The sequence below is a fragment of the Zalophus californianus genome, chromosome 9 (assembly GCF_009762305.2).
Source record: "Zalophus californianus isolate mZalCal1 chromosome 9, mZalCal1.pri.v2, whole genome shotgun sequence".
Classification (NCBI taxonomy): Eukaryota; Metazoa; Chordata; class Mammalia; order Carnivora; family Otariidae; genus Zalophus; species Zalophus californianus.
The window spans coordinates 112458518-112477187 of record NC_045603.1 but is presented as its reverse complement, the minus strand read 5'-3'; the positions used below and the strand labels follow the sequence as shown (position 1 = coordinate 112477187).

Genomic DNA, 18670 nt, shown 5'->3' with positions numbered 1-18670 from the left:
ATGCCTCAGGGAGAGTGCAGGTCCGGTTATGAATTGTGTGGTTTCCCAGTACATATTAAACTTAGGTGCACACCACGCCATAGTCTTTTAAGTGCGCAATAGTGTTATGTCTAAATAAGCAGAGTACGTACCTTAATTTAAAATATTGCTAGGGGCACCTGGGTGGCTCATTCATTGAGCATCTGCCTTCAGCTCAGGTTGGGATCCCAGGGTCCTGGGATCGAGCCCCGCATCGGGCTCCCTGCTCAGCAGGAAGCCTCCTTCTCCCTCTCCCACTCCCCCTGCTTGTGTTCCCTCTCTTGCTGTCTCTTTCTTTCTGTCAAACAAATGAATAAAATCTTAATAAAAAAAATATTGCTAAATGGGGGCACCTGGCTGGCTCCGCTGGTAGAGCATGCGGCTTTTGATCTCAGGGTCATGAGTTTGAGCCCCACATGGGGCATAGAGATTACTTAAAAAATAAAAAATTAAAAAATTAAAATATTGCTAAAAATGCTAACCACCATCTGAGCTTTCAGCGAATCCTCCTTTTGCTGGAGGAGGATCTTGCTTCGAGGTTGGTGGCTGCTGAAGGTGGGGGTGGCTGTGGCAATTTCTTAAAATTAGACAACAAGTGAAGTTTGCCACATTGGTCGACTCTCCCTCCCATGAACAATTTCTCTGTGAGATGCGATGCTCTTTGATAGCGTGTGACCCACAGTAGAACTTCTTTCACTGTTGGACCGAATCCTCTCAAACCCTGCTGCTGCTTTATCAGTTCAGTATGTGGAATATTCTAAATCCTTTGTTGTCCTTTCAACAATCTTCACGGCATCTTCACCAGGAGTAGTTTCCATCTCAAGAAACCACTTTTTTTGCTTGTCCATAAAAAGCAACTCCTCATCCGTTCAAGTGTTCTCACGGGACGGCAGCAGTTCAGTCCCATCTTCAGGCTCCACTTCTAATTCTGGTTCTCTTGCTGTTTCCGCCCCATCTGCAGGGACTTCTTCCACAGAAGTCCTGAACGTTCCGTTTGTAAAAACGGTCGGATCTGAGAAGCGCAGTAAAGCGAGGTATGCCTGTAATGATGATGATGATGATGATCATGGATGTTTACTGTTTACTGACCATCCGGCCTCGCGGCATAGCAGCCTACCCCCGGGCGTTGGGAATGGTCCCCCTTCAGCCAGTTCCTGGCAGCTCTTCACCCCGCCGCCCCCGCCCCAGGCCTTCACCTGCTGTTGCCCAGAACCAGCGTCTCCACAGGCCCCGTTCCCACCAGCCTCACTCCACTGTCTGTCAGCTGAAAAGTGGGCTGTGCTGTAGAAATCCCTTGAAACCACAAAGAACACCTGAGCACACGGAAAAAACAAAAAAAAGCTACCCTCACTAGTAATCATTGAAATGCAAATTGAAACGAATCAGGAGTTATTTCCACTTATCTAATAAGGAAACAATTTAATTATAACAACCAGAGATGGGAAAGGATCAGTAAGATTGGCTCTCCGGGAGGTGGGGGGGGGGCGGGGGGCGGAGGGGGCGGGGGGGGGGGGGGAAGTAAATTGCAACTGTGGGCCTAAGGGCAGATTTGCCAATAGAATCAACATAATGCCCCCGATCTACTAATTCCTTTTCTAAGGATTTATTCTATGTAATCTGTGACCTGCTTAGTGTTTGTGAACAGTAGTGTTTCCCAGAGTGTTGGAATGTCCTCTACGGAGGCCTAACAGTGATTAAAGGAATCCTGTTCCTATGATACAATACTAACCATCCTTTAAAACTATGCACTTGAGAAATGTTGCATTACATCGGAAGACGCGACACGGAGTGGCTACCCAAATGGGCTTTATTTAGGGTCACACTTACTGTGTTTGGAGTGGTCCCTATTCCTTGCAAGCTGTGCAGCTTGGGAGAGATGTCAGACATCTCTGCGCCTCAGTTTCCTTATCTGCAAAAGGGAGAGAAAGCAGTGGAAATTGGGCATTCTTCCTACAGTGCCTGAGACTGCATACGTGCCCAAGTGCATGTTAGTTTTAAGTTCCTTACCTTCTGTGCCTCCGTTTCCCCCTCGGTCCAATGGGAATGACAGCACTTCCTGTCTCAGGAACTGAGATGCACCTGCAGGTGCGTTAACGGACAGAAGGCCCCTGGCGTGGGCCGAGCGCGTAGTAACGGCCATGTACGTAGCAGCTGCTGGCTGCATTATGCGTGCAGGGAAATGTCCACATAAACCAGATCCCTAGCGGAGACCACGGCTCTTCGAAAGTCCGCATCCTCACCTACACCAGGCCTAGAGCATATGTATCAAAGTGACCGTCACTGGGTGAGAAAGATGACAAGCAGGTTTTGTCTTTTGTACTTCCCTCTGTTTTTCCAGATTTTGGACAACAAATGCATATTGCTTTTATAATTTCAAAACCCAACAGCAGTTTTGGAGTTGGAACACTGTTAATGAGAGCAGTTGAGCATGCCGCGCTGTCTTCGGGTTGATGGCTTCTCCACGCTGTGGAGAAGCTAGCCCCCTAGCCTCCGGTCGCTTGTAGCAGCCTCTGACTTTCTGCGCAGGGCAACAGTGCTGTGCAGATTTCTTCTTCGGGCGCATTAGAACAGTGACTCCAAACCCCGGGTGCGGGCTAGGATCATTTGAGGGGATGATGAAATATACTGGTGTCGTGCTGCTGGCTAGATTGGGGGGTTCTCAAGGAAATTCTGACGTGCGGCCAGGTGATGGGCAGCAAGCTGGGACCAGGCTGGCACTTGGTGCTTCCATTTCCTGCCTGCCCAGGGGTCCTGGCACATGACAGAGCCCCTCTTCTCCTGGTGAGTTTACAGGTCGGCCCGAGCAGTGTTTCCCACATCACCTAAGATGAGACTCCCCTGGAGTGCTCGCTACAAATGTGGGCACCTGGACCCTGACCCAGACCTGCCGAATCTGAACTTTTACCAGAGAGACTTGGTAACGTGTGTATTTAACGAGCCCACTGGGGGCTTCTTGTCATCAGGGAAGTGCGGGAACTGTGTTGAAGCCCTGGTTCTGTCTCAGCCGCACACTGGGAATATCAGGGTACCTGGAGAAACCGCACTGCCGGCTCTGCCTCCCGCCTCTCTGACTCTGACGTGATGGAGCAGGGATAGGTCTGGGCCTCGGGACTTGGGAAGTCCCTCTGGATTCTAACATGCAGTCCTGGTTCACAGTGACTTGCCGTGATGGTTCTCAGACTGAGGTGCCTGGGACCCCATCGCTTGGCGACATGTTAGAAATACACTTTTGTGGAGTCCCACCTGAAACTGCTGAATCAGAAACTGGGGATGGGACCCGGCCGTCTGTGCCTGAGCAACCCTTTCTCATGTTTCCTGCCCACGCTGAAGTTAAGAACCATGGCCCTGGGGTGGAGTTCTGAGAAGCAGGTTCCCAGACGAACTCCTGGAGAGCTCAGTCGTCAGGACTCAGCAGGGAGTGGACTTCTAGTGGCCCATGACCACACTTTGAGAAATGCTGCTCTCGAGTTGACCCTTGTTCCCTTGGGCACTTCGAAGTTCTAAGAGCCTTGACATCTCTCGAGTACCACCAACATCCTCATGTTCTTGTGGGCAGCCTGTTGCTGCCACTCCTAGGCCCTTGGTGGCAAAACTCGTGGTTGCCTTCCAACCATAATTAGTGGGACATGTTCTCTTTAAAGTCCATAAGTACTCTGGTTAGGAAGATATTTTGCAGAAGTACTGACCTGAGTTTGACTCGGAACGCCAGTCACAGAAGCAGAGAAGGACGTGTTTCTTCTGTGTGGTTCTTCCCCCGGTATAACCTCTGTGCCTCTTTGTTTTGTAGGTTTTATCATCAGCCCGTGCTAAGGTGGTCCTCTCAGCCCCAGACTGCTCACGACCACGCCTACTGGAGAAGAAGAGGGCAGGAGGTCAGTGGCCTGCTGGGGCCAAGGGACCGAGACGATCTGGAGGTCAGAGGCATGGCCCAAGCACAAGGTCTGCCCATCCACACAAGGGAGGGTCCATGGGAAGTTGGAGGAAGGACAGAGAATGTGATGAAGAAGGCAGTTTGGGAAGAAGAGCTGAGAATGGCGGGACCTGCCAAGTGGCAGAATATAAGCCTCGAGAGCTGGAACCAGCCAAGGAAATTAGGGCGGCAGATGTCTGATGGTGATGGGGAGAAATTATTTCAAGATCTGTACCCATTCATGCAAGGAGAGCAGGCGTTGAATTCCCAAAGCAAAGGGAAATCCCAGTCCCTGCCCAGGGTTCTTTCCCCTGAGAGCCTGAGTTGCATGGACATCCCCATTCCATTAAATGATGGACATTTTCCAGGTGTTCCTAAAATGCCATTTTATCCCCCAAATTGTGCACCAAATTTGGAATCCACAAGGAACCCTGAGAAGAGCGGCTCCTCGGTCCCTTTACCCCGGCCCAAGTTTGGGCGACCCCTCAAGCCCCCGTCCTATGACTCTCACCAGCACTCCAGGGTGGGAGTGGAGAACAGCGACTCTCCGGACAGTCAGCAGGTAGACCTGTGTGTCTCCTACTTGAGCAGAACTCACGAGCCCAGGCTGGAGCTGTGTGTGTCCGACTCCGGTTTAGAGCCCCCGGTGTACGTGCCTCCACCATCGTACCGGTCACCACCCCAGCACATCTCCAACCCCTACGTGGAGGATGCAGCACCCAGGCCCGAGGGTGGCGGTTCCCGTCAGCAGCAGCATCCAATGGAGCTGCCGGGCCCAGGTTGTCAGCTTCCTCCTGGCCCCCCGGGACCCGGGAACGAGTATGGCGTGAGCCCACACTCCCCTTGCGGGGTCCCCCTGCAGCCCCGGCCTACCACCGCTTATGACAGCTCTGTTCTGTATATTCCCTTTGATGACCCACGGATCCGACATTTTAAACTAGCCCACCTGCAGGGCTTCTGTCAGGAAGCAACGGCTGATGGGCAGCCCTACAACCCCAGCCCCGGCGCCACCCCGGCACCTGCGCATGGACACAGTCAACATGATGGCGCCGCCTCGAGCCCGCAGAGTGCAGTGACCCCGCCAGGCAGTGTGGGTGGCTCCGCCACCACCGATCCCAGTCCCCAGTGGTCGTGGGGCCCGCGCCCCAGGGATGCAGAGAACGGCGGCTTCCCTGAGCAACGAGACCATGGGGCCATGAGAGGACAGTGGCCTGCCATGGGGGGCGGTCAGCAGGGACACACAGAAGGCTCAGCCTCCTCCCCCAGCCCGCAGGGCGAGAGTACCTGGGAAACTCGAACCAAGCTCAAGAAGTTTGAAACTGGGATTCCAACCAAGAAAAGTTCAAAGAAAAAAATGAACGAGACGATATTTTGTTTGGTTTCCATCCCAGTTAAATCCGAATCACATCTGCCAGATATAGATAGGAACAACAATGACTTAAAACAGAGCACTGGTAAAAAGAATGGGCTTGATAAGAGCCCAGCTTTGCAAGAACAAAGTCTGCTGAGCACGTCTTCCACCGACCTGGAGCTGCAAGCTCTCACAGGAAGCATGGTTGGGAGAACAGAGTTCCAGAAACAAGATCTGGGGGAACCAGAAGAAGGCAAACAAACAAATGACCTCAGATTCATTCACCCTACAAAACACAGAGAGCTCGAGTATTCTGGCTCGTGGCCAGGGCACCAGTACAGAGATCAGCAAACGCAAACCACTTTCACCGAGGACTCCAAAAGCCCACGGCCCCTCGCTGCTGAGAAGCCAGGAGGGTCCCCAAAAGCCGTACTGACTCCCAGACTTTCAGACCCCCTGGCCTCCGAAGCTCACGCGCCCATGGCGTTAGCTTCCAATGACCAGAACCAGAGGCCAAAGGCGCCTCCCCTCAAAGGTCAAATGTCCCTCAGCCCCTCCAGCAACAGTGCTTTCTCAAGGACTACGTCCTGCATACACCAGGCACGTGCCCCAAAAGCAGGGCCCGGTCAGGCCGGTGCAGATGGCCGTGGCCGCAGCGCCAGCCCCGTGCCCCGGGGCGAGGTGGTGAAGGGGGAGACCACCGGCCCCTGCAACAGTAAGCAGCTGTTCGGGCAGTTTCTCCTGAAGCCCGTTAGCCGGCGCCCCTGGGACTTGATCAGCCAGCTAGAAAGTTTTAACAAGGAGATTCAGGAGGAAGAAGAAAGCGGTCAGAGTGGCAGTGACAGTCGCAGTGAGGACAGTGACACAGAGTGGCTGTGCGAAGGCAAGAACTGGGGCTTCGGTGAAGCCAGCCGGGCCTGGAGAGCTGAGGAACCCCGAAGGAGGCCAGCGCCGGAGGAGCCTGGGGCCCGGCCGGGAAGAGTGAAGAGCAAGTCTGAGAGCTGGAGCGAGGAGCAGAAGCCTGGGCGGCCCTGCGCCCCGCCTCAGTCCCCGGGCCCCGCGACGGTGGGGCCGGGCGGCGGCAGGGGTGCAGCCTCGCTGTGGGCGCACGGAAGCCCGGTCGCGGAGGAGGGGCACCAGGAGGTGGAGCACAGAATGAACAAGCTAGCCGTCAGCCCAGGTCCGCCGCACAGAGTGACGTCTTCTAGGTCAAGTGACACAAAACCAGCGCCCTCGTCCGATCCAGCTGAACTGAGGCAGCCCCAGGGAAGTCAGGAGCTGCCCGGTGTTTCCATTTCTGGGGAGCTGAGCACAGCACCCCCTTGGCGGGCTGGGGCTGGAGGGGAGAGCAGCCCGCTGCTCCCACTCTCTCTTGCCAGCAAACCCCGAGGACTTTCCGCACCGGACTTGAGGTCTGTGGGGCTGCCGCCCGCACAGAAGCCGAGTACTGATAAGTTAGATGGGTCTTTAGGGGAAGCAAGTGCAATAGAGATCCCCCCGAATGAGTCCCTTCAAGCGAGGGCTGCGAGGATCCTGGGTATTGAGGTGGCCGTGGAGTCCCTGCTGCCGGGCGCCAGGAGAACGGGACAGAACCAGCACCCCGGGACTGATGGAAGTGCCCGCGGGCCAGAGGCCCCCAGGGAGGAGTCTGTGTCCAGCTCAGCCGAGCCAGATGACCCCCCCGTGTCCACAGACGCCTTTTATGGCAGGAGAAAGTGCGGCTGGACCGAAAGCCCTCTCTTTGTTGGGGAGAGGGACAGTGCCCGTCGGGCTCCCCTGGCTGCTGAGCACTCAAGTGTGGACAGCACTGTCCCCAGCAAGGCCCCGAGCCCCGAGCCTCAGCCCAGCCCCCAGGAGTCCCAGGCCTTCAATCACAAGGACCTGGGGACAAAACCACCCTTCAGGTCCACTCTGTTCCATTTTATAGAGAGGACCCCAAGTGTGTCAGGCTCAGAAAAGAGGCTCAGAAGCACTTCCAAAGTGATCGAAAGTTTACAAGAGAAACTGGCCTCCCCCCCGAGGAGAGCAGACCCTGACCGCTTGATGAGGATGAAAGAGGTGAGTTCTGTGTCTCGGATGAGGCTCCTGAGCTCCCGGAGCACTGACTCCATGGAGGAGGCTGACGAACTGAAGGCCGAGAGGGGCCCCGGGGTGCTGCCTGGAGGCCCGGTGTCTCTGAATGCTGGGGAGCTGTTGCGGAAGGCCGGGCACCCGCCCTCTGTCTCCAGGGGCGCCCCCTCGCTGGAAGAAGATGGCCATCCGTCGGCACAGAGGGACAAGAAGAACGTCCAGCAGGATTTCTGGTGCCCAGGTGAGGAGTCGGGCGAGCAGGCGGGCGTTCTCAGAGTAGAGAAAACACCAGGTTGGTGGATGATGAAAATCCTGCGTTGGTGAAGTTGAGATTGTGAATTATTGTTCCAAAAGATTCTTCCTTTTACAAAGAATTATCCAGAAGCTTTGCTTAAAAATCAAGATCCTGGGGTGTATTGTGAAGGATTGTATCTTTATGGAAATTACCTATGCAAACAAATTATATACAGTTATCTATATAAACAAGTTTTGGGTCCCTTACACCGTGAAGAGGTAAATCAGTAAAGTATTCCAGCTTTGGTGCAACACCTTGATGAACCTTGCAGGAGGCCATAACATGGGTAGTCTGCACTCTCTCCCAAAACAAGCATTCACGCAGACCACCCACATGCTCTTTATTAACTCTGATAAGAAAAACGTACCCAGATAATGATATAAACTGCCTAGCCCATGATGTTGTGTCTCACACTGCACCTTCCAAGATCCTTTGTCCCCCATTTTACCTATTTTTGTTATCACACCTTTTATGAAGCTTGAAAAAAGTTTAGATAAAAGGAACAGTTTGCACTTTCTCAACACCCTACCCCTTTATAAAAGGTTCACCCATCAGCTCTGTCCCAGAAGGCCCCCTGAGGTCTGAGTGCTAAAGCCCAGGACAGAGGGTTTTGGCAGCAGGACCGCACAGGCCTGCAGGCCTCTCCCTACTGTCACCTTAATGCCTTCAGAGCTGCTCCAGGTCAAACCATGAGGTGGGTTCCTGGTGGCAGCAACAGGGATTTCTCACCTCTCAGCTCTGTCACAAATAGGCAACTCTGTTTCCAGCATTTTCTTTAGGGGCTGGGGAATTAGCAATGATACATTCTAGAACTAATGAGAAAGAAGAGTGGAGGGACATGTCAAAAGGCCCGATCGTAAACCGCAGACAGGAAGGGACCTTGAATCGTTCGTTCGGACCTTTTAACAGTAAGGGGAAACTGTGCCCTTGTGTGTGTGACCTCCCTGACCCGGGGCCCCGGGCCCCCCTCCTGAGCCACGCCCTCTGGTCTTACTGTGGGGTGGTGCCCTTACCCCCACCTTCTCTCTTTCCTACTTGGAAATCCAAGAATTTAAAAGTCAATGGCCAAGATTCCTTATTTCAGCTAGAAAAGTCCAGAATTCTTGTTCCACAAAACATCCCCATGGCACTTTTTACATTTTCCCACAAATGCGCTATGATTCTTGGGAGTGTTAGCCAAGTGTTGCTCAGTTGCTTATACAAAATACATGATTGAAATAACCCATTAGTCAGGGCCCTCTTGGATCATCTGACTTGACAAATGTGGTCTTTGCCAAGAAAGAGAACACTAGGGTGTGCAACTCTTGCCATAATGGCGGAAAAAAGTGTTACATGGCCCATTTTTTGAGCTATTGGGACTTACTAGGCTTTAGCCTCGTTCCTCTCCTGGTCCCTCCCTCTCCCCACCCACAATATGCCCACTTGCTTTTAAGTGTGAGCTAAAATGAGTTTCTTCTTCTGTCCTGTCTCATCCCAAGAACTGTAAGGATTTTAAAATGAGACAAATCCTGTTATATTAAAACACCAGTTTGTCAAGATTTCTGTGTCTCAGTCCACGGCCCACATATTTCGGGAGGATTTTATAACACAAAACTTCTAGTTCAGTAAAGCACTCCCTCACTTGTTAGCTTGATCATTTGGCATGTGGATAGGGTTGGACAGGTATCTGAAAACATGTAGATAATGCCAATTTTAATGTCAGCCAGCCATTAGAAACAGCTCTTCATAACCTTTTTTTTAAAAAAAAAAAACAAAAAACAAAACTATAGTTACTGACAGTAGAATTTTTTTTCTCTCCATCTGATGCATTTATTAGTACATAATAAGATGACCCCAAATCTAAAGGCAGAGAGCTCCTCGTGATGCCACATGGCTCCCTCTGACACTCTTAATTGCATAGCAGGATGCCATTAGGGACGATTTCGTACACGCGCAAGGGCTCAGGTGAACCTCCATCAGCCCCTTATGTGACAGTCACCAGGCCTGTCCCAAATCATTCTGAGAGGAATGCAGATCATAGGATGGAGATGGTCAGACTTTGAGATATGTTACCTTTTCCCCTCATTGTTGCTTCACAAGTTAGAATAAAGCCTTGTTGCTTTTTTTGCTGATAAACTCTTGGATTTTGTTTTCCTCTTGATATATTTTATCACGTTACACACACGAATCATCATCTCCATCCCCACCCCTGTTCCCGTCATCCCGGTGGGCAGGAGCCACTTTGCCGCTCCCAAATTCACAGCCCACTTAGATTCAGACTTTGTTCTGGAATTTTAAAATAAGTTTATGTCACAGATATCTGTGACGTCCCCCTGCCCAGCATACACACGCACACACGCCCTTCTAGAGCTTCATGATCTGTGTGGTGTTGCAGTACCCGTTGTATCATAAATACCTTTATTGCAACTTAAAGGTGGTCCTTTCAGCTGACATCTTTTTAGTGGTCTTTTGGGCCTCTGGCTAAGAAGGCAGTACCTCAAAACTAACTCAGGTGACAAAATCCCATCCGTGCTGGATGGATCATGTTCCAGTTTGGAAGCATAATCCAGGCACTGGTAGTGTTCAGAGCCTGCTGGTTCCGTAGCCTCCGTGGCAGACCCTGTCCATGTGGGCGCAGGGAGAGAACCCGGAGAGACTGCTTCAGGCCAGGGGGTGCGTCCTGGGATGGTGTGAGGTGCCAAGCAATGGCACTCGGGGGAAGGCTGGATATCAGCACAGCTTCGAGGTCAGTAGCTCTCAAGCATGTTAATGCACAAAATACCCGCAAGGGTAGGACTTAGTGAGTGGTCTCCAGCTGAAATATTGCCCACTGGAACGAGGATTCTCATGACTCAGTATTCCGTCCCCTAGACCTGCGTCAGCCGGGATGATAGCTCCTGGTTTCATGTGGGTCCTTGAGCATTTGAAATGGGGTTCATCCAAACTGAGAGGTGCTGCGAGTGTAAAATACACACCAGGGTTCAAAGACTTAGTCTGAAGTTTCTTTTAAGTTTCTCAATTTTTATATTGATTCCCTGTCGAAATGATAATTGGATATATTTGACGAAATAAGATATATTATTAAAATTAACTTCACCTATTCCCTTTTATTTGCTTTAACACAGCTTCTAGAAAAATTTAAAATAACGTTATGTGGCATACATTATATTTTTATTGGACCTACACCCTCCACGATCCGTTGTCCTCCAGAGTTCTTTCCCCGGCTCCCTGGCTCTGGGCCGTTAGCTTCAGCAGCGGGGCTCTGGGGTGCAGGCCTGTTCTGTGGGGGTGTCTCCCTCTGCCCGGCCCGAGGTGAGCTGCTCAGTGCCCACGGTATGTACCTTGAGGCTCAATAGATGCTCAAGCTCTTCCTGGCCTCTCAGCAGCTGAAAATGTGCCCCTCCCACTGCATCATCCGTTAGTGACTGCCCACCCCATTTCCAGTGGAGAAAAAGGTGTTTTTGCTCAGAGGAGGGCCCCCTCGGATTCCGCACCCGGGAGGCTGACTGAGCACAGAAATGCCACGCTCGGCTGTCGGTAGCCTGTGTCATCACAGTGGGTGTGGCCAAGTGTAAAAGATCAGAAGGCAGCAGACCCGCCTGAGCCCCACTTGCTTTTAGCCACGTGGGCGCTTGGTGCAGCAAATCGTGTTGGAGGCGGAGCAGGCTGCTTTTCCTACACGCGGGCGCTGTGTCCTGTCTGGTTTCTAACGTCTGACTCCGCGCTCTAAGCACGGTCATCGTCACGGTTGTAGTAGGGATCATAACCCAATCGGGGCTGAGTTGAGACGGTGGCGGGAGGCGTGGGAGAACATTCGGCTGCTAGAGAAATTAGGATCTATATGGCCTTCGTCATGTACAGCGGTCCAGACAGATTTGAGCAGAGATTGTTTTGCAATAGTGTTTATAGCTGTCAAATTCTACCAATCCTTCCAGATTTCATAAGTGTTTTTTTCTTAAACAGTTAGGACACCTTTGAGCTGCTGTGGCAGGAAATTCTGACTAGAGGAGGCACACAAGTGAGTTTGGGGTTGACAGGGTCCCAGAGATCGGTGAGTCCCCAGGGGGTCAGATTCAGCATCACCCAGCTGTAGCCCTCATGGTAGCCCTGGACCATTGTCCTTGTGTATGGTGTCCCATTTTGGAAACCCCACTGCTCCACTTGGGCCCAGGTTGGGACTTTCCAGTGTGGGCTGTGGAATGGGTCAGTGCGGTGGCCCAGGCCCGTACACCCGGGTGCGTGGGAAGGCCTAGAAGAGGGTGCTACCAATCATGTGTCCATCCCGGGCCCTGTCTGCTGGCTGGTGACAGTCAAGGACAGGAGGCCTCTCATTGCCAGCCAAGTGGTCAGGATTTCAGGGTCCTCAAGCCTTTCAGGGACAGCATTTGATCACAGAGATGCATTTTTTTTTTTTAAGATTTTACTTACTTATTTGAGAGAGAGAGTGAGAGAGAAAGAACGTGAGTGGTCAGAGGAGAGGAGATCAGGGAGCCCGATGTGGGGCTTGATCCTGGATCTCCAGAATCACGACCTGAGCCAAAGGCAGACGCTTAACCAACTGAGCCACCTGGGTGCCCCACAAAGATGCATTTTTTTTTCCATTTATATGAAATTTTTTTAGAAGATTTTTATTTATTTATTGAGAGAGAGAATGATAGAGAAAGAGTATGACAGGGAGGAGGGTCAGTGGGAGAAGCAGACCCCCTGCTGAGCAGGGAGCCTGATGTGGGGCTCGATCCAAGGACTCCAGGATCATGACCTGAGCTGAAGGCAGTCGCTCAACCAACTGAGCCACCCAGGCGCCCCAAGATCTATTTTTTTTTAAAGCAAGATTTCATTAGAGTTGTAATTTACAAAAAAAGGAAGAAAGAGAGAAAGAAAAGAAAGAAAAGAAAGAGAGAGAGAAAGAAAAGAAAGAAAGAGAGAGAGAGAGAGAGAGAGGAAGGAAGGAAGGAAGGAAGGAAGGAAGGAAGGAAGGAAGGAAGGAAGGAAGGAAGGAAGGAAGGAAGGAAGGAAGGAAGGAAGGAAGGAAGGAAGGAAGGAAGGAAGGAAGGAAGGAAGGAAGGAAGGAAGGAAGGAAGGAAGGAAGGAAGGAAGGAAGGAAGGAAGAAAAGAAAAAGAAAGAAAGAAAAGAAAAAGAAAGAAAGAAAAAAAAAAAAGAAATCCTTAGTATCAGCCAGACATAGCACTGCCGGTTTACCAGTGTTGCATTTAGTGTTACCGATGCCCTCCTGTTCCACTGTGGACCACAGGAAAGAACTATCAGAAATTAAGCAACTCACGGGGTGCCTGGGTGGCTCAGATGGTTGAACATCTGCCTTCGGCTTGGGTCGTGATCTCCAGGTCCTGGGATCGAGCCTCACGTCGAGCCCAGCGTCGGGCTCCTGGCTCATTGGGGAGTCTGCTTCTCCCTCTCCCTCTGCCTCTCCCCCTGCTCATGCTCTTTCTCTGTCTGTATCTCTGTCTCAAATGAATAAATAAAATCTTTTTTTAAAAAATTAAGCAACTCACATGTTTCCATCTGTGATTAGGTAATGATCATACATGTCCTTTTAAAAACAGTCTTTTGATGATAGTTTCTTACTCAGTGAAATCAATATTGTTTAAATGTCTAAGCATTCACTACACTTGGGGAGTTTTTGTTCCCTCAACATACTTATTTATGGTCTGAGGATTAAACAGAAAACACATTAATTGAATATACCACTAATTTTTTTGTTTTGCTTTTTTTTTGCTTTTTCACAGATTCCTATGACCCTAGCAGAGTGGAGAGGGTGTGAGGAGATGCCAGTGAAGCCCGAGATCACTAGAGTTTACTCACCAGGGGTCGTCTTGTCTGGCCTGCCCTCCCGGCTCTCCCGCGTGTAGGCCGGAGCCTGCTGGCTTGTAGATCCCGTCACAGCCTCTCCCACTGCCACCAAGGAACTCCTCGTCCCTACAGAATCACTTTGTGGAAATAAAGCAGTAGTCCATTGAAACCATCTGTTTTCATAATATGAAGAGTTAATACCTCTATTTAGAAAGGAGTCACATAAACTCTCCGTAATGATGGATTTAGCCAAGCTGGTAAATAGTTTGGTGTTAATCTGGTTCTATGTGAAAATTCAAACGTGAATGATTTTGAGAGGACTGCGAATGTCATAAATTCCCCTCTGCATCTCCACAGCCTGTGGTCCATGCTCGTGTTAAGGAGTTTGGGACTTGGGCCAACTGCCCAGTGTTCCAGCACTTTGAGTTTAGGGGAAATGGGATGAATATATATGACCCGTTTCTAATCAATTTGGCCTTCTGCTGCTGCAAGTAACTCTATTTATAAGTAACTTGCCATCAGAGAATAAAAGCAATATCTTTTTAAGTTCCTAAAAGATTAAAACTTGTACCATAATGTACTCAGAGTATTATTTATCTGGCGATGAAATACTTTGATCATTCGCAAACACGCCATTGTCTGCTTTGCCCTCAGTATTATCTATTTTTGTGTTCTGTATGGATGTTTAGAAATTCTTTATATGAAAAATAATTGCTGGTTTAAAATAGACCATTTTAACAAAGTAACTATATTTCTTTTTACAAAAAATGCTATTTTTCTATGATGTAAACAATTGTGAGGTGGCAGATTTTTAAGGAAGTATTATTTTATTTAAGAGTCTGTATCCCTTTGTGTGAGAGGAACCCAGAAAGGGTTCACGTTTGTTTTAAAGCACACATCCCTTACCCCTTCACAACTCAGCTCCTTTTCTTTTATCTTAGAAAGAGATGTCCATATAGACATTTTACAGGGTTAATAAAATGAACTTTTCACAAAGATGCTTTTGCAAATGTAGCTGTAAGTGATATTTGAAAATAACCTACTCAAAACCAGCCAACATCCTTACAACTATTTTTGCTGCCATATCCATTAGAATTACTAAAAAACATAGCTTCATCTCGATCTGTCTGTGGAGATCTCCCCTGAGACCAGAATTTCCAACCCCCTGCCCCTTTACAAAATATTGTATTTTTATCTAGAATGATCCTTAATTATTAGTCTCTGCATATTTTTAAAAGTGCCGGAGACATTATATATATATGCCAATACAAAAGTACTACGAGGCCTATGTATTCAACTGTGTTTACTATTGCAGTAGCCTGCACAAATTTTATGCATTTTTATGCGTTTACCCCTTCTTTTGAAGTAAGGTATCTTGTTAGCTAACACTTCCTGAATGGTTTCTTGTCTCCTTCCTTCCTTCCCTCTGTTTCTCTCTCTTTTTCTTTGAGAAACCACCTTATCTATTTTTAGACGTTTCAAATTCCTAAAATGTGAACCATTGGGTGGTCTGCAATTTGGCCCGCAAACAACTCTGACTGGCCCGTTTTTATCTGTACCATATGACTTTATTTCCTAAGAACTTCATGTCTTTGGACTATAATAAACAACACAGAATCTAAGTAATTCTGAACAATCGTTTCAAATACACTTATCTGCACTCTTGGTTCTTACTCTTACTTCTTTCCAGATTTGGCTCTTGTGAAAAGCTGTAGTAGGCTCTTGCTTTCCCAGCAAACGAGATGGGCCAAATCTCAGCATTTGGAATGGTTAGAAACTTTTTCCCAGGAATCGTTTAATGGGGAGGAGGTCAGTTAGTCTGTTACAGTTGGTGAATCACTCAAGTCATCTACTAGAACCAAATGAGGGTGGCTACCTGGAGATCTTTGTGGGGTCTGCTTCTCTCCTTCAATTGTACGTATCTATCTTTGTTCTGACTTCCTCTTCAATTTGTTGATCCCATCTAAAAACTTCTTTTAATCAAAATAACTAAATTTTAGCTTATTCTTCAAGAGAAAGAAAAGGATCCTGAAGAGAAAAAAACAGGGTAACTTATGTATATCACAAAGCAAAATAGGATACTCTTTCAGTTTCTATTCTAAATTGTACCATCTTTCTGAAACCATTCTGAATTTAGTTGAAATTATCAGTATTTATACTTTGAACCTTAATTTCTGGATTCCAGCCTGTATATAAATCTTTTGGTGTGTGTTGGGGGGATAACTTTGACAATTCGACTTTTAAGCTTGCACATTCTGAGGTAAATAATACATTCTCTAATCCAAAATAGCTTCCCAGAAGTTTCAAACTTAATGCTAATTATTCTTTTATTATTACCACTTCTCATGCATATATAACTATCCATTATTATTTGTGGCCGGAAAAAAAAGTTCTCATATTTTGTGTTTGCCATTGTTTTTCTCGTATGTATGCTTAACTGTTGGTGTTTCATAATTTGGGGCTTATAAAATTAAAAGTTCTACATTTGGCCATTTGGACTCTACATGAGGAATTGCACATGAAATGTATTTGTACTTTTTGATTTACAAAAGAAGGGAAAACATGTTGGTAATAGAGCTGTAATTGCCTTGCTTTGAAGAAAATTTCAAAATTACCGAAAACCAAGTACCTTCATTATATCCTTTTCAACCTTGTGTTTCTGCAAGCTGCAGAAAACTGCCTGCCCAAGGCACACAGCTCCTGCGCGCATTTGCAGAATGCTTTTCCGTGTCGCTTGTCACATGGAATTCTTTAAAAGTCCCTGAAAACGTATCTGCTGAGATCCTGGTTTCCTTACTAGAATTGTAGGTGAAGGTTTCGCTCCATGTGCAATTTCTAAGTCGAACTTTTTCTCTTCTGTTTGACTGTTGGTTGAAGTGTTGTGGTTAATGCAAGTTCAAATGTGTGAACTCAGATGACTCTGGAACTAGCCCCTGACCGCGTTTTGCAGCAGCAGGATGACGGACTCTGGTAGTGGCTTGGCTTCGGGCTTCTGAGGAGGAAGGGCGCAGCCGCCCCACTGTTGACACGACTCCTTCCCAGCTCGGAGCAGAAAGGACTGATGGAAAATATGATGAAGCCACCATTTCATCTGTGACTGCCCCCCCCCCCACACCCCGCGCCAAAGACTGTGTTTGTGTGTCTTGGCTGTTTTGCTCTGTTTTATTTTGTTTAAAATGATGAAGTAGGACACAATTAAGTGTCAGGTTAGCAGCTCTTGGAAAGTGACCAGTACAGCCGGGTTCCCGCTCCCTAAAGAGCCAGGCTCAGAGAAACCCTCCCAGTTTCCTGAGCTCTCGTGAGCAGTTACTGCTGTGTCCGAGCCTTGTTCTGCCAGATCTGTCTGTGCTCTCGGGGTGGGATGAGTCTCCGGCTGCAGCGCTCCCAGGCCTGGGGGATTTTCGCATTTGCTTTTTCTTTTGTTTGTAACTGCAGATTCTGTACATCTGTTTGTGGGAGGAGAGTTGCTACTCAGGACAGGATTTGAGAGACAGATTCCAAGTGACCTTTAAGAGTCTGCATGGTGGGAGGTCCTTTTCCAGGAGAGTGGGTTGGTCCACCCTGGGACCCACCAAGCGAAGAAGGAGGGGGATGGTAAAATAAGGTTAAAGAGAGAATAGGTCCCCAGCCTTCACACTTTATTTTAAAAAGGGGGGGGCGGTTTAAGACTACAGTCCAGATTGAGGCCTCTTCAAAAGGTCAATATGGTCTAGCCAGCTGCCTATCGAAACAGTCCTTGGGTTCATCAGCAGTGCGGAGAGGCGGGCAGAGTGCCTGCAGATTCCTGGCTTTGACTTTTGAGAGCCCCTGTCACAGTTGTGTTTATTACAGAAGACAGGGAGGTCCTTGTTCTATGGCCTCTGTGCAGTGACTGAAACTTGAACCCAAAGGCAAGTCCAGACTATCCAGCCGTTGGTCCCATTGCCTTGATTGGGGGGCGGTGGGGTGAGGGGGAAGCGCTCCCCATAAGGTGATTCATTCCCTTCTCCGTACAGAAGCCAGGTCTGCTGGGGCTTGTAGCCAAGCCAGAGAGGCGAGACCTCTCTCCTTCATCCCCCACCCTCACCGCGTGGCAGGGCTGACATGTGTGACACTCACTGTCACGGAGCAAGAGAGAGACAAAAGCAAGTTCAAGTTGAGAAGCATATGGCAGAAATTAGAAATGAAAACCATATGTCCCAGCCAGGGAGAAAAGCAGTAACCTACAGATTATAAAAATCAATGAATTACTCTCCACTTGGGTCAGCTGAAATTTGAGCCCTCACACTCAGGCCTGTCAGGAAAGCTAAGCAGAAGCATCTCGAAGAACAACAACAGCAACAAAAAAAACAAACAAAAAAAAACTTACCAAATGTGGTGAATACAAGGCCCTGTAACCCCACAGAAACTCTGTATCTGCTCATCATTTCTTTGGGCACCATGAAGACGGAAGGAGGCAGGTAGAGAGGGTCCCAGGAAAAGACACAACGGGTAGCGGCGAGTCTCCAGCCGCAGCTCATCACCCCCGGATCAGGCAGCACCAGAGGTCTTAAGGTGATGAGAGGTGGAGGTGGGTGAAGAGGAGTAAAGCCCAGATGAATGTCTTCAGGGAGCTCTTGTATCTCTGCACAATGTAAAGACTTGCTAGTTCCGGATGGTTGGCCTGCTCAGTAGCACACGTATTCCAAATAAACATTTTGCATGAAAGTACCTCTGTCCGTTGTCCTTGGCTGTGGGTGCACGAGCTGCCCCGTGGGCCTTCAGGGCCGGTCCCTGCACCGGCTGCAGCTCAGATGGTGTCCTAACACAGGGACGGGCGGTCCAGGGACTTCCAGCACCGCTTGGTCTCCACTGAGTATTTCCTGGGTGACCGAGCTCCCTTTACATCTCCCGCAAAGACTCACTACAGGGTGGAAAGAGGCCTACGGTCAATTTGGGGATTAGGTTTGACTTTGGGCTCCATTCTTAGCCAAGTGACCTTGCCCATGTCCCTTCCCTGGCTTCTGTTTTCCCCATCCGCCTCTTCTACTCCTCGAATATAAGAACCAAACATCTAGAAAAGCCCACATTGTGGATGTTCAATGAATGGAAAATGGAGGTAGACCTGTACCTTACAAGGTACAGGGAAAATGCTTGTCGTCGAGCTTGTAGGTTTGCAAATCCAGGCCTTAGTCCTCTTACAGGGATTCACCTCCTTGTTTCTAGTATCCTAGTTCTGGAAGCAGATGCAAATTTAGCACTCTGTCATGCTCTCGATTT

General features: G+C 49.0%; 1 protein-coding gene across 4 annotated transcripts in view; it reads left to right on the top strand.

Moving 5' to 3' along the window:
* Nucleotides 1–18118, top strand: part of JCAD (junctional cadherin 5 associated) — a 77461-nt gene extending 59343 nt beyond the window's left edge. For 3 of the 4 annotated variants that reach the window (XM_027592626.2, XM_027592625.2, XM_027592628.2), the window contains 3 exons: nt 3806–7590; nt 11587–11641; nt 13369–18118. In XM_027592626.2, the coding sequence (XP_027448427.1) occupies nt 3806–7590; nt 11587–11624 (3823 nt within the window). In that variant the 3' untranslated portion in view covers nt 11625–11641; nt 13369–18118. The remainder of the gene's footprint in view (nt 1–3805; nt 7591–11586; nt 11642–13368) is intronic. The other variant, XM_027592627.2, reaches the window with a different exon arrangement.
* Nucleotides 18119–18670: the final 552 nt, after the last annotated feature.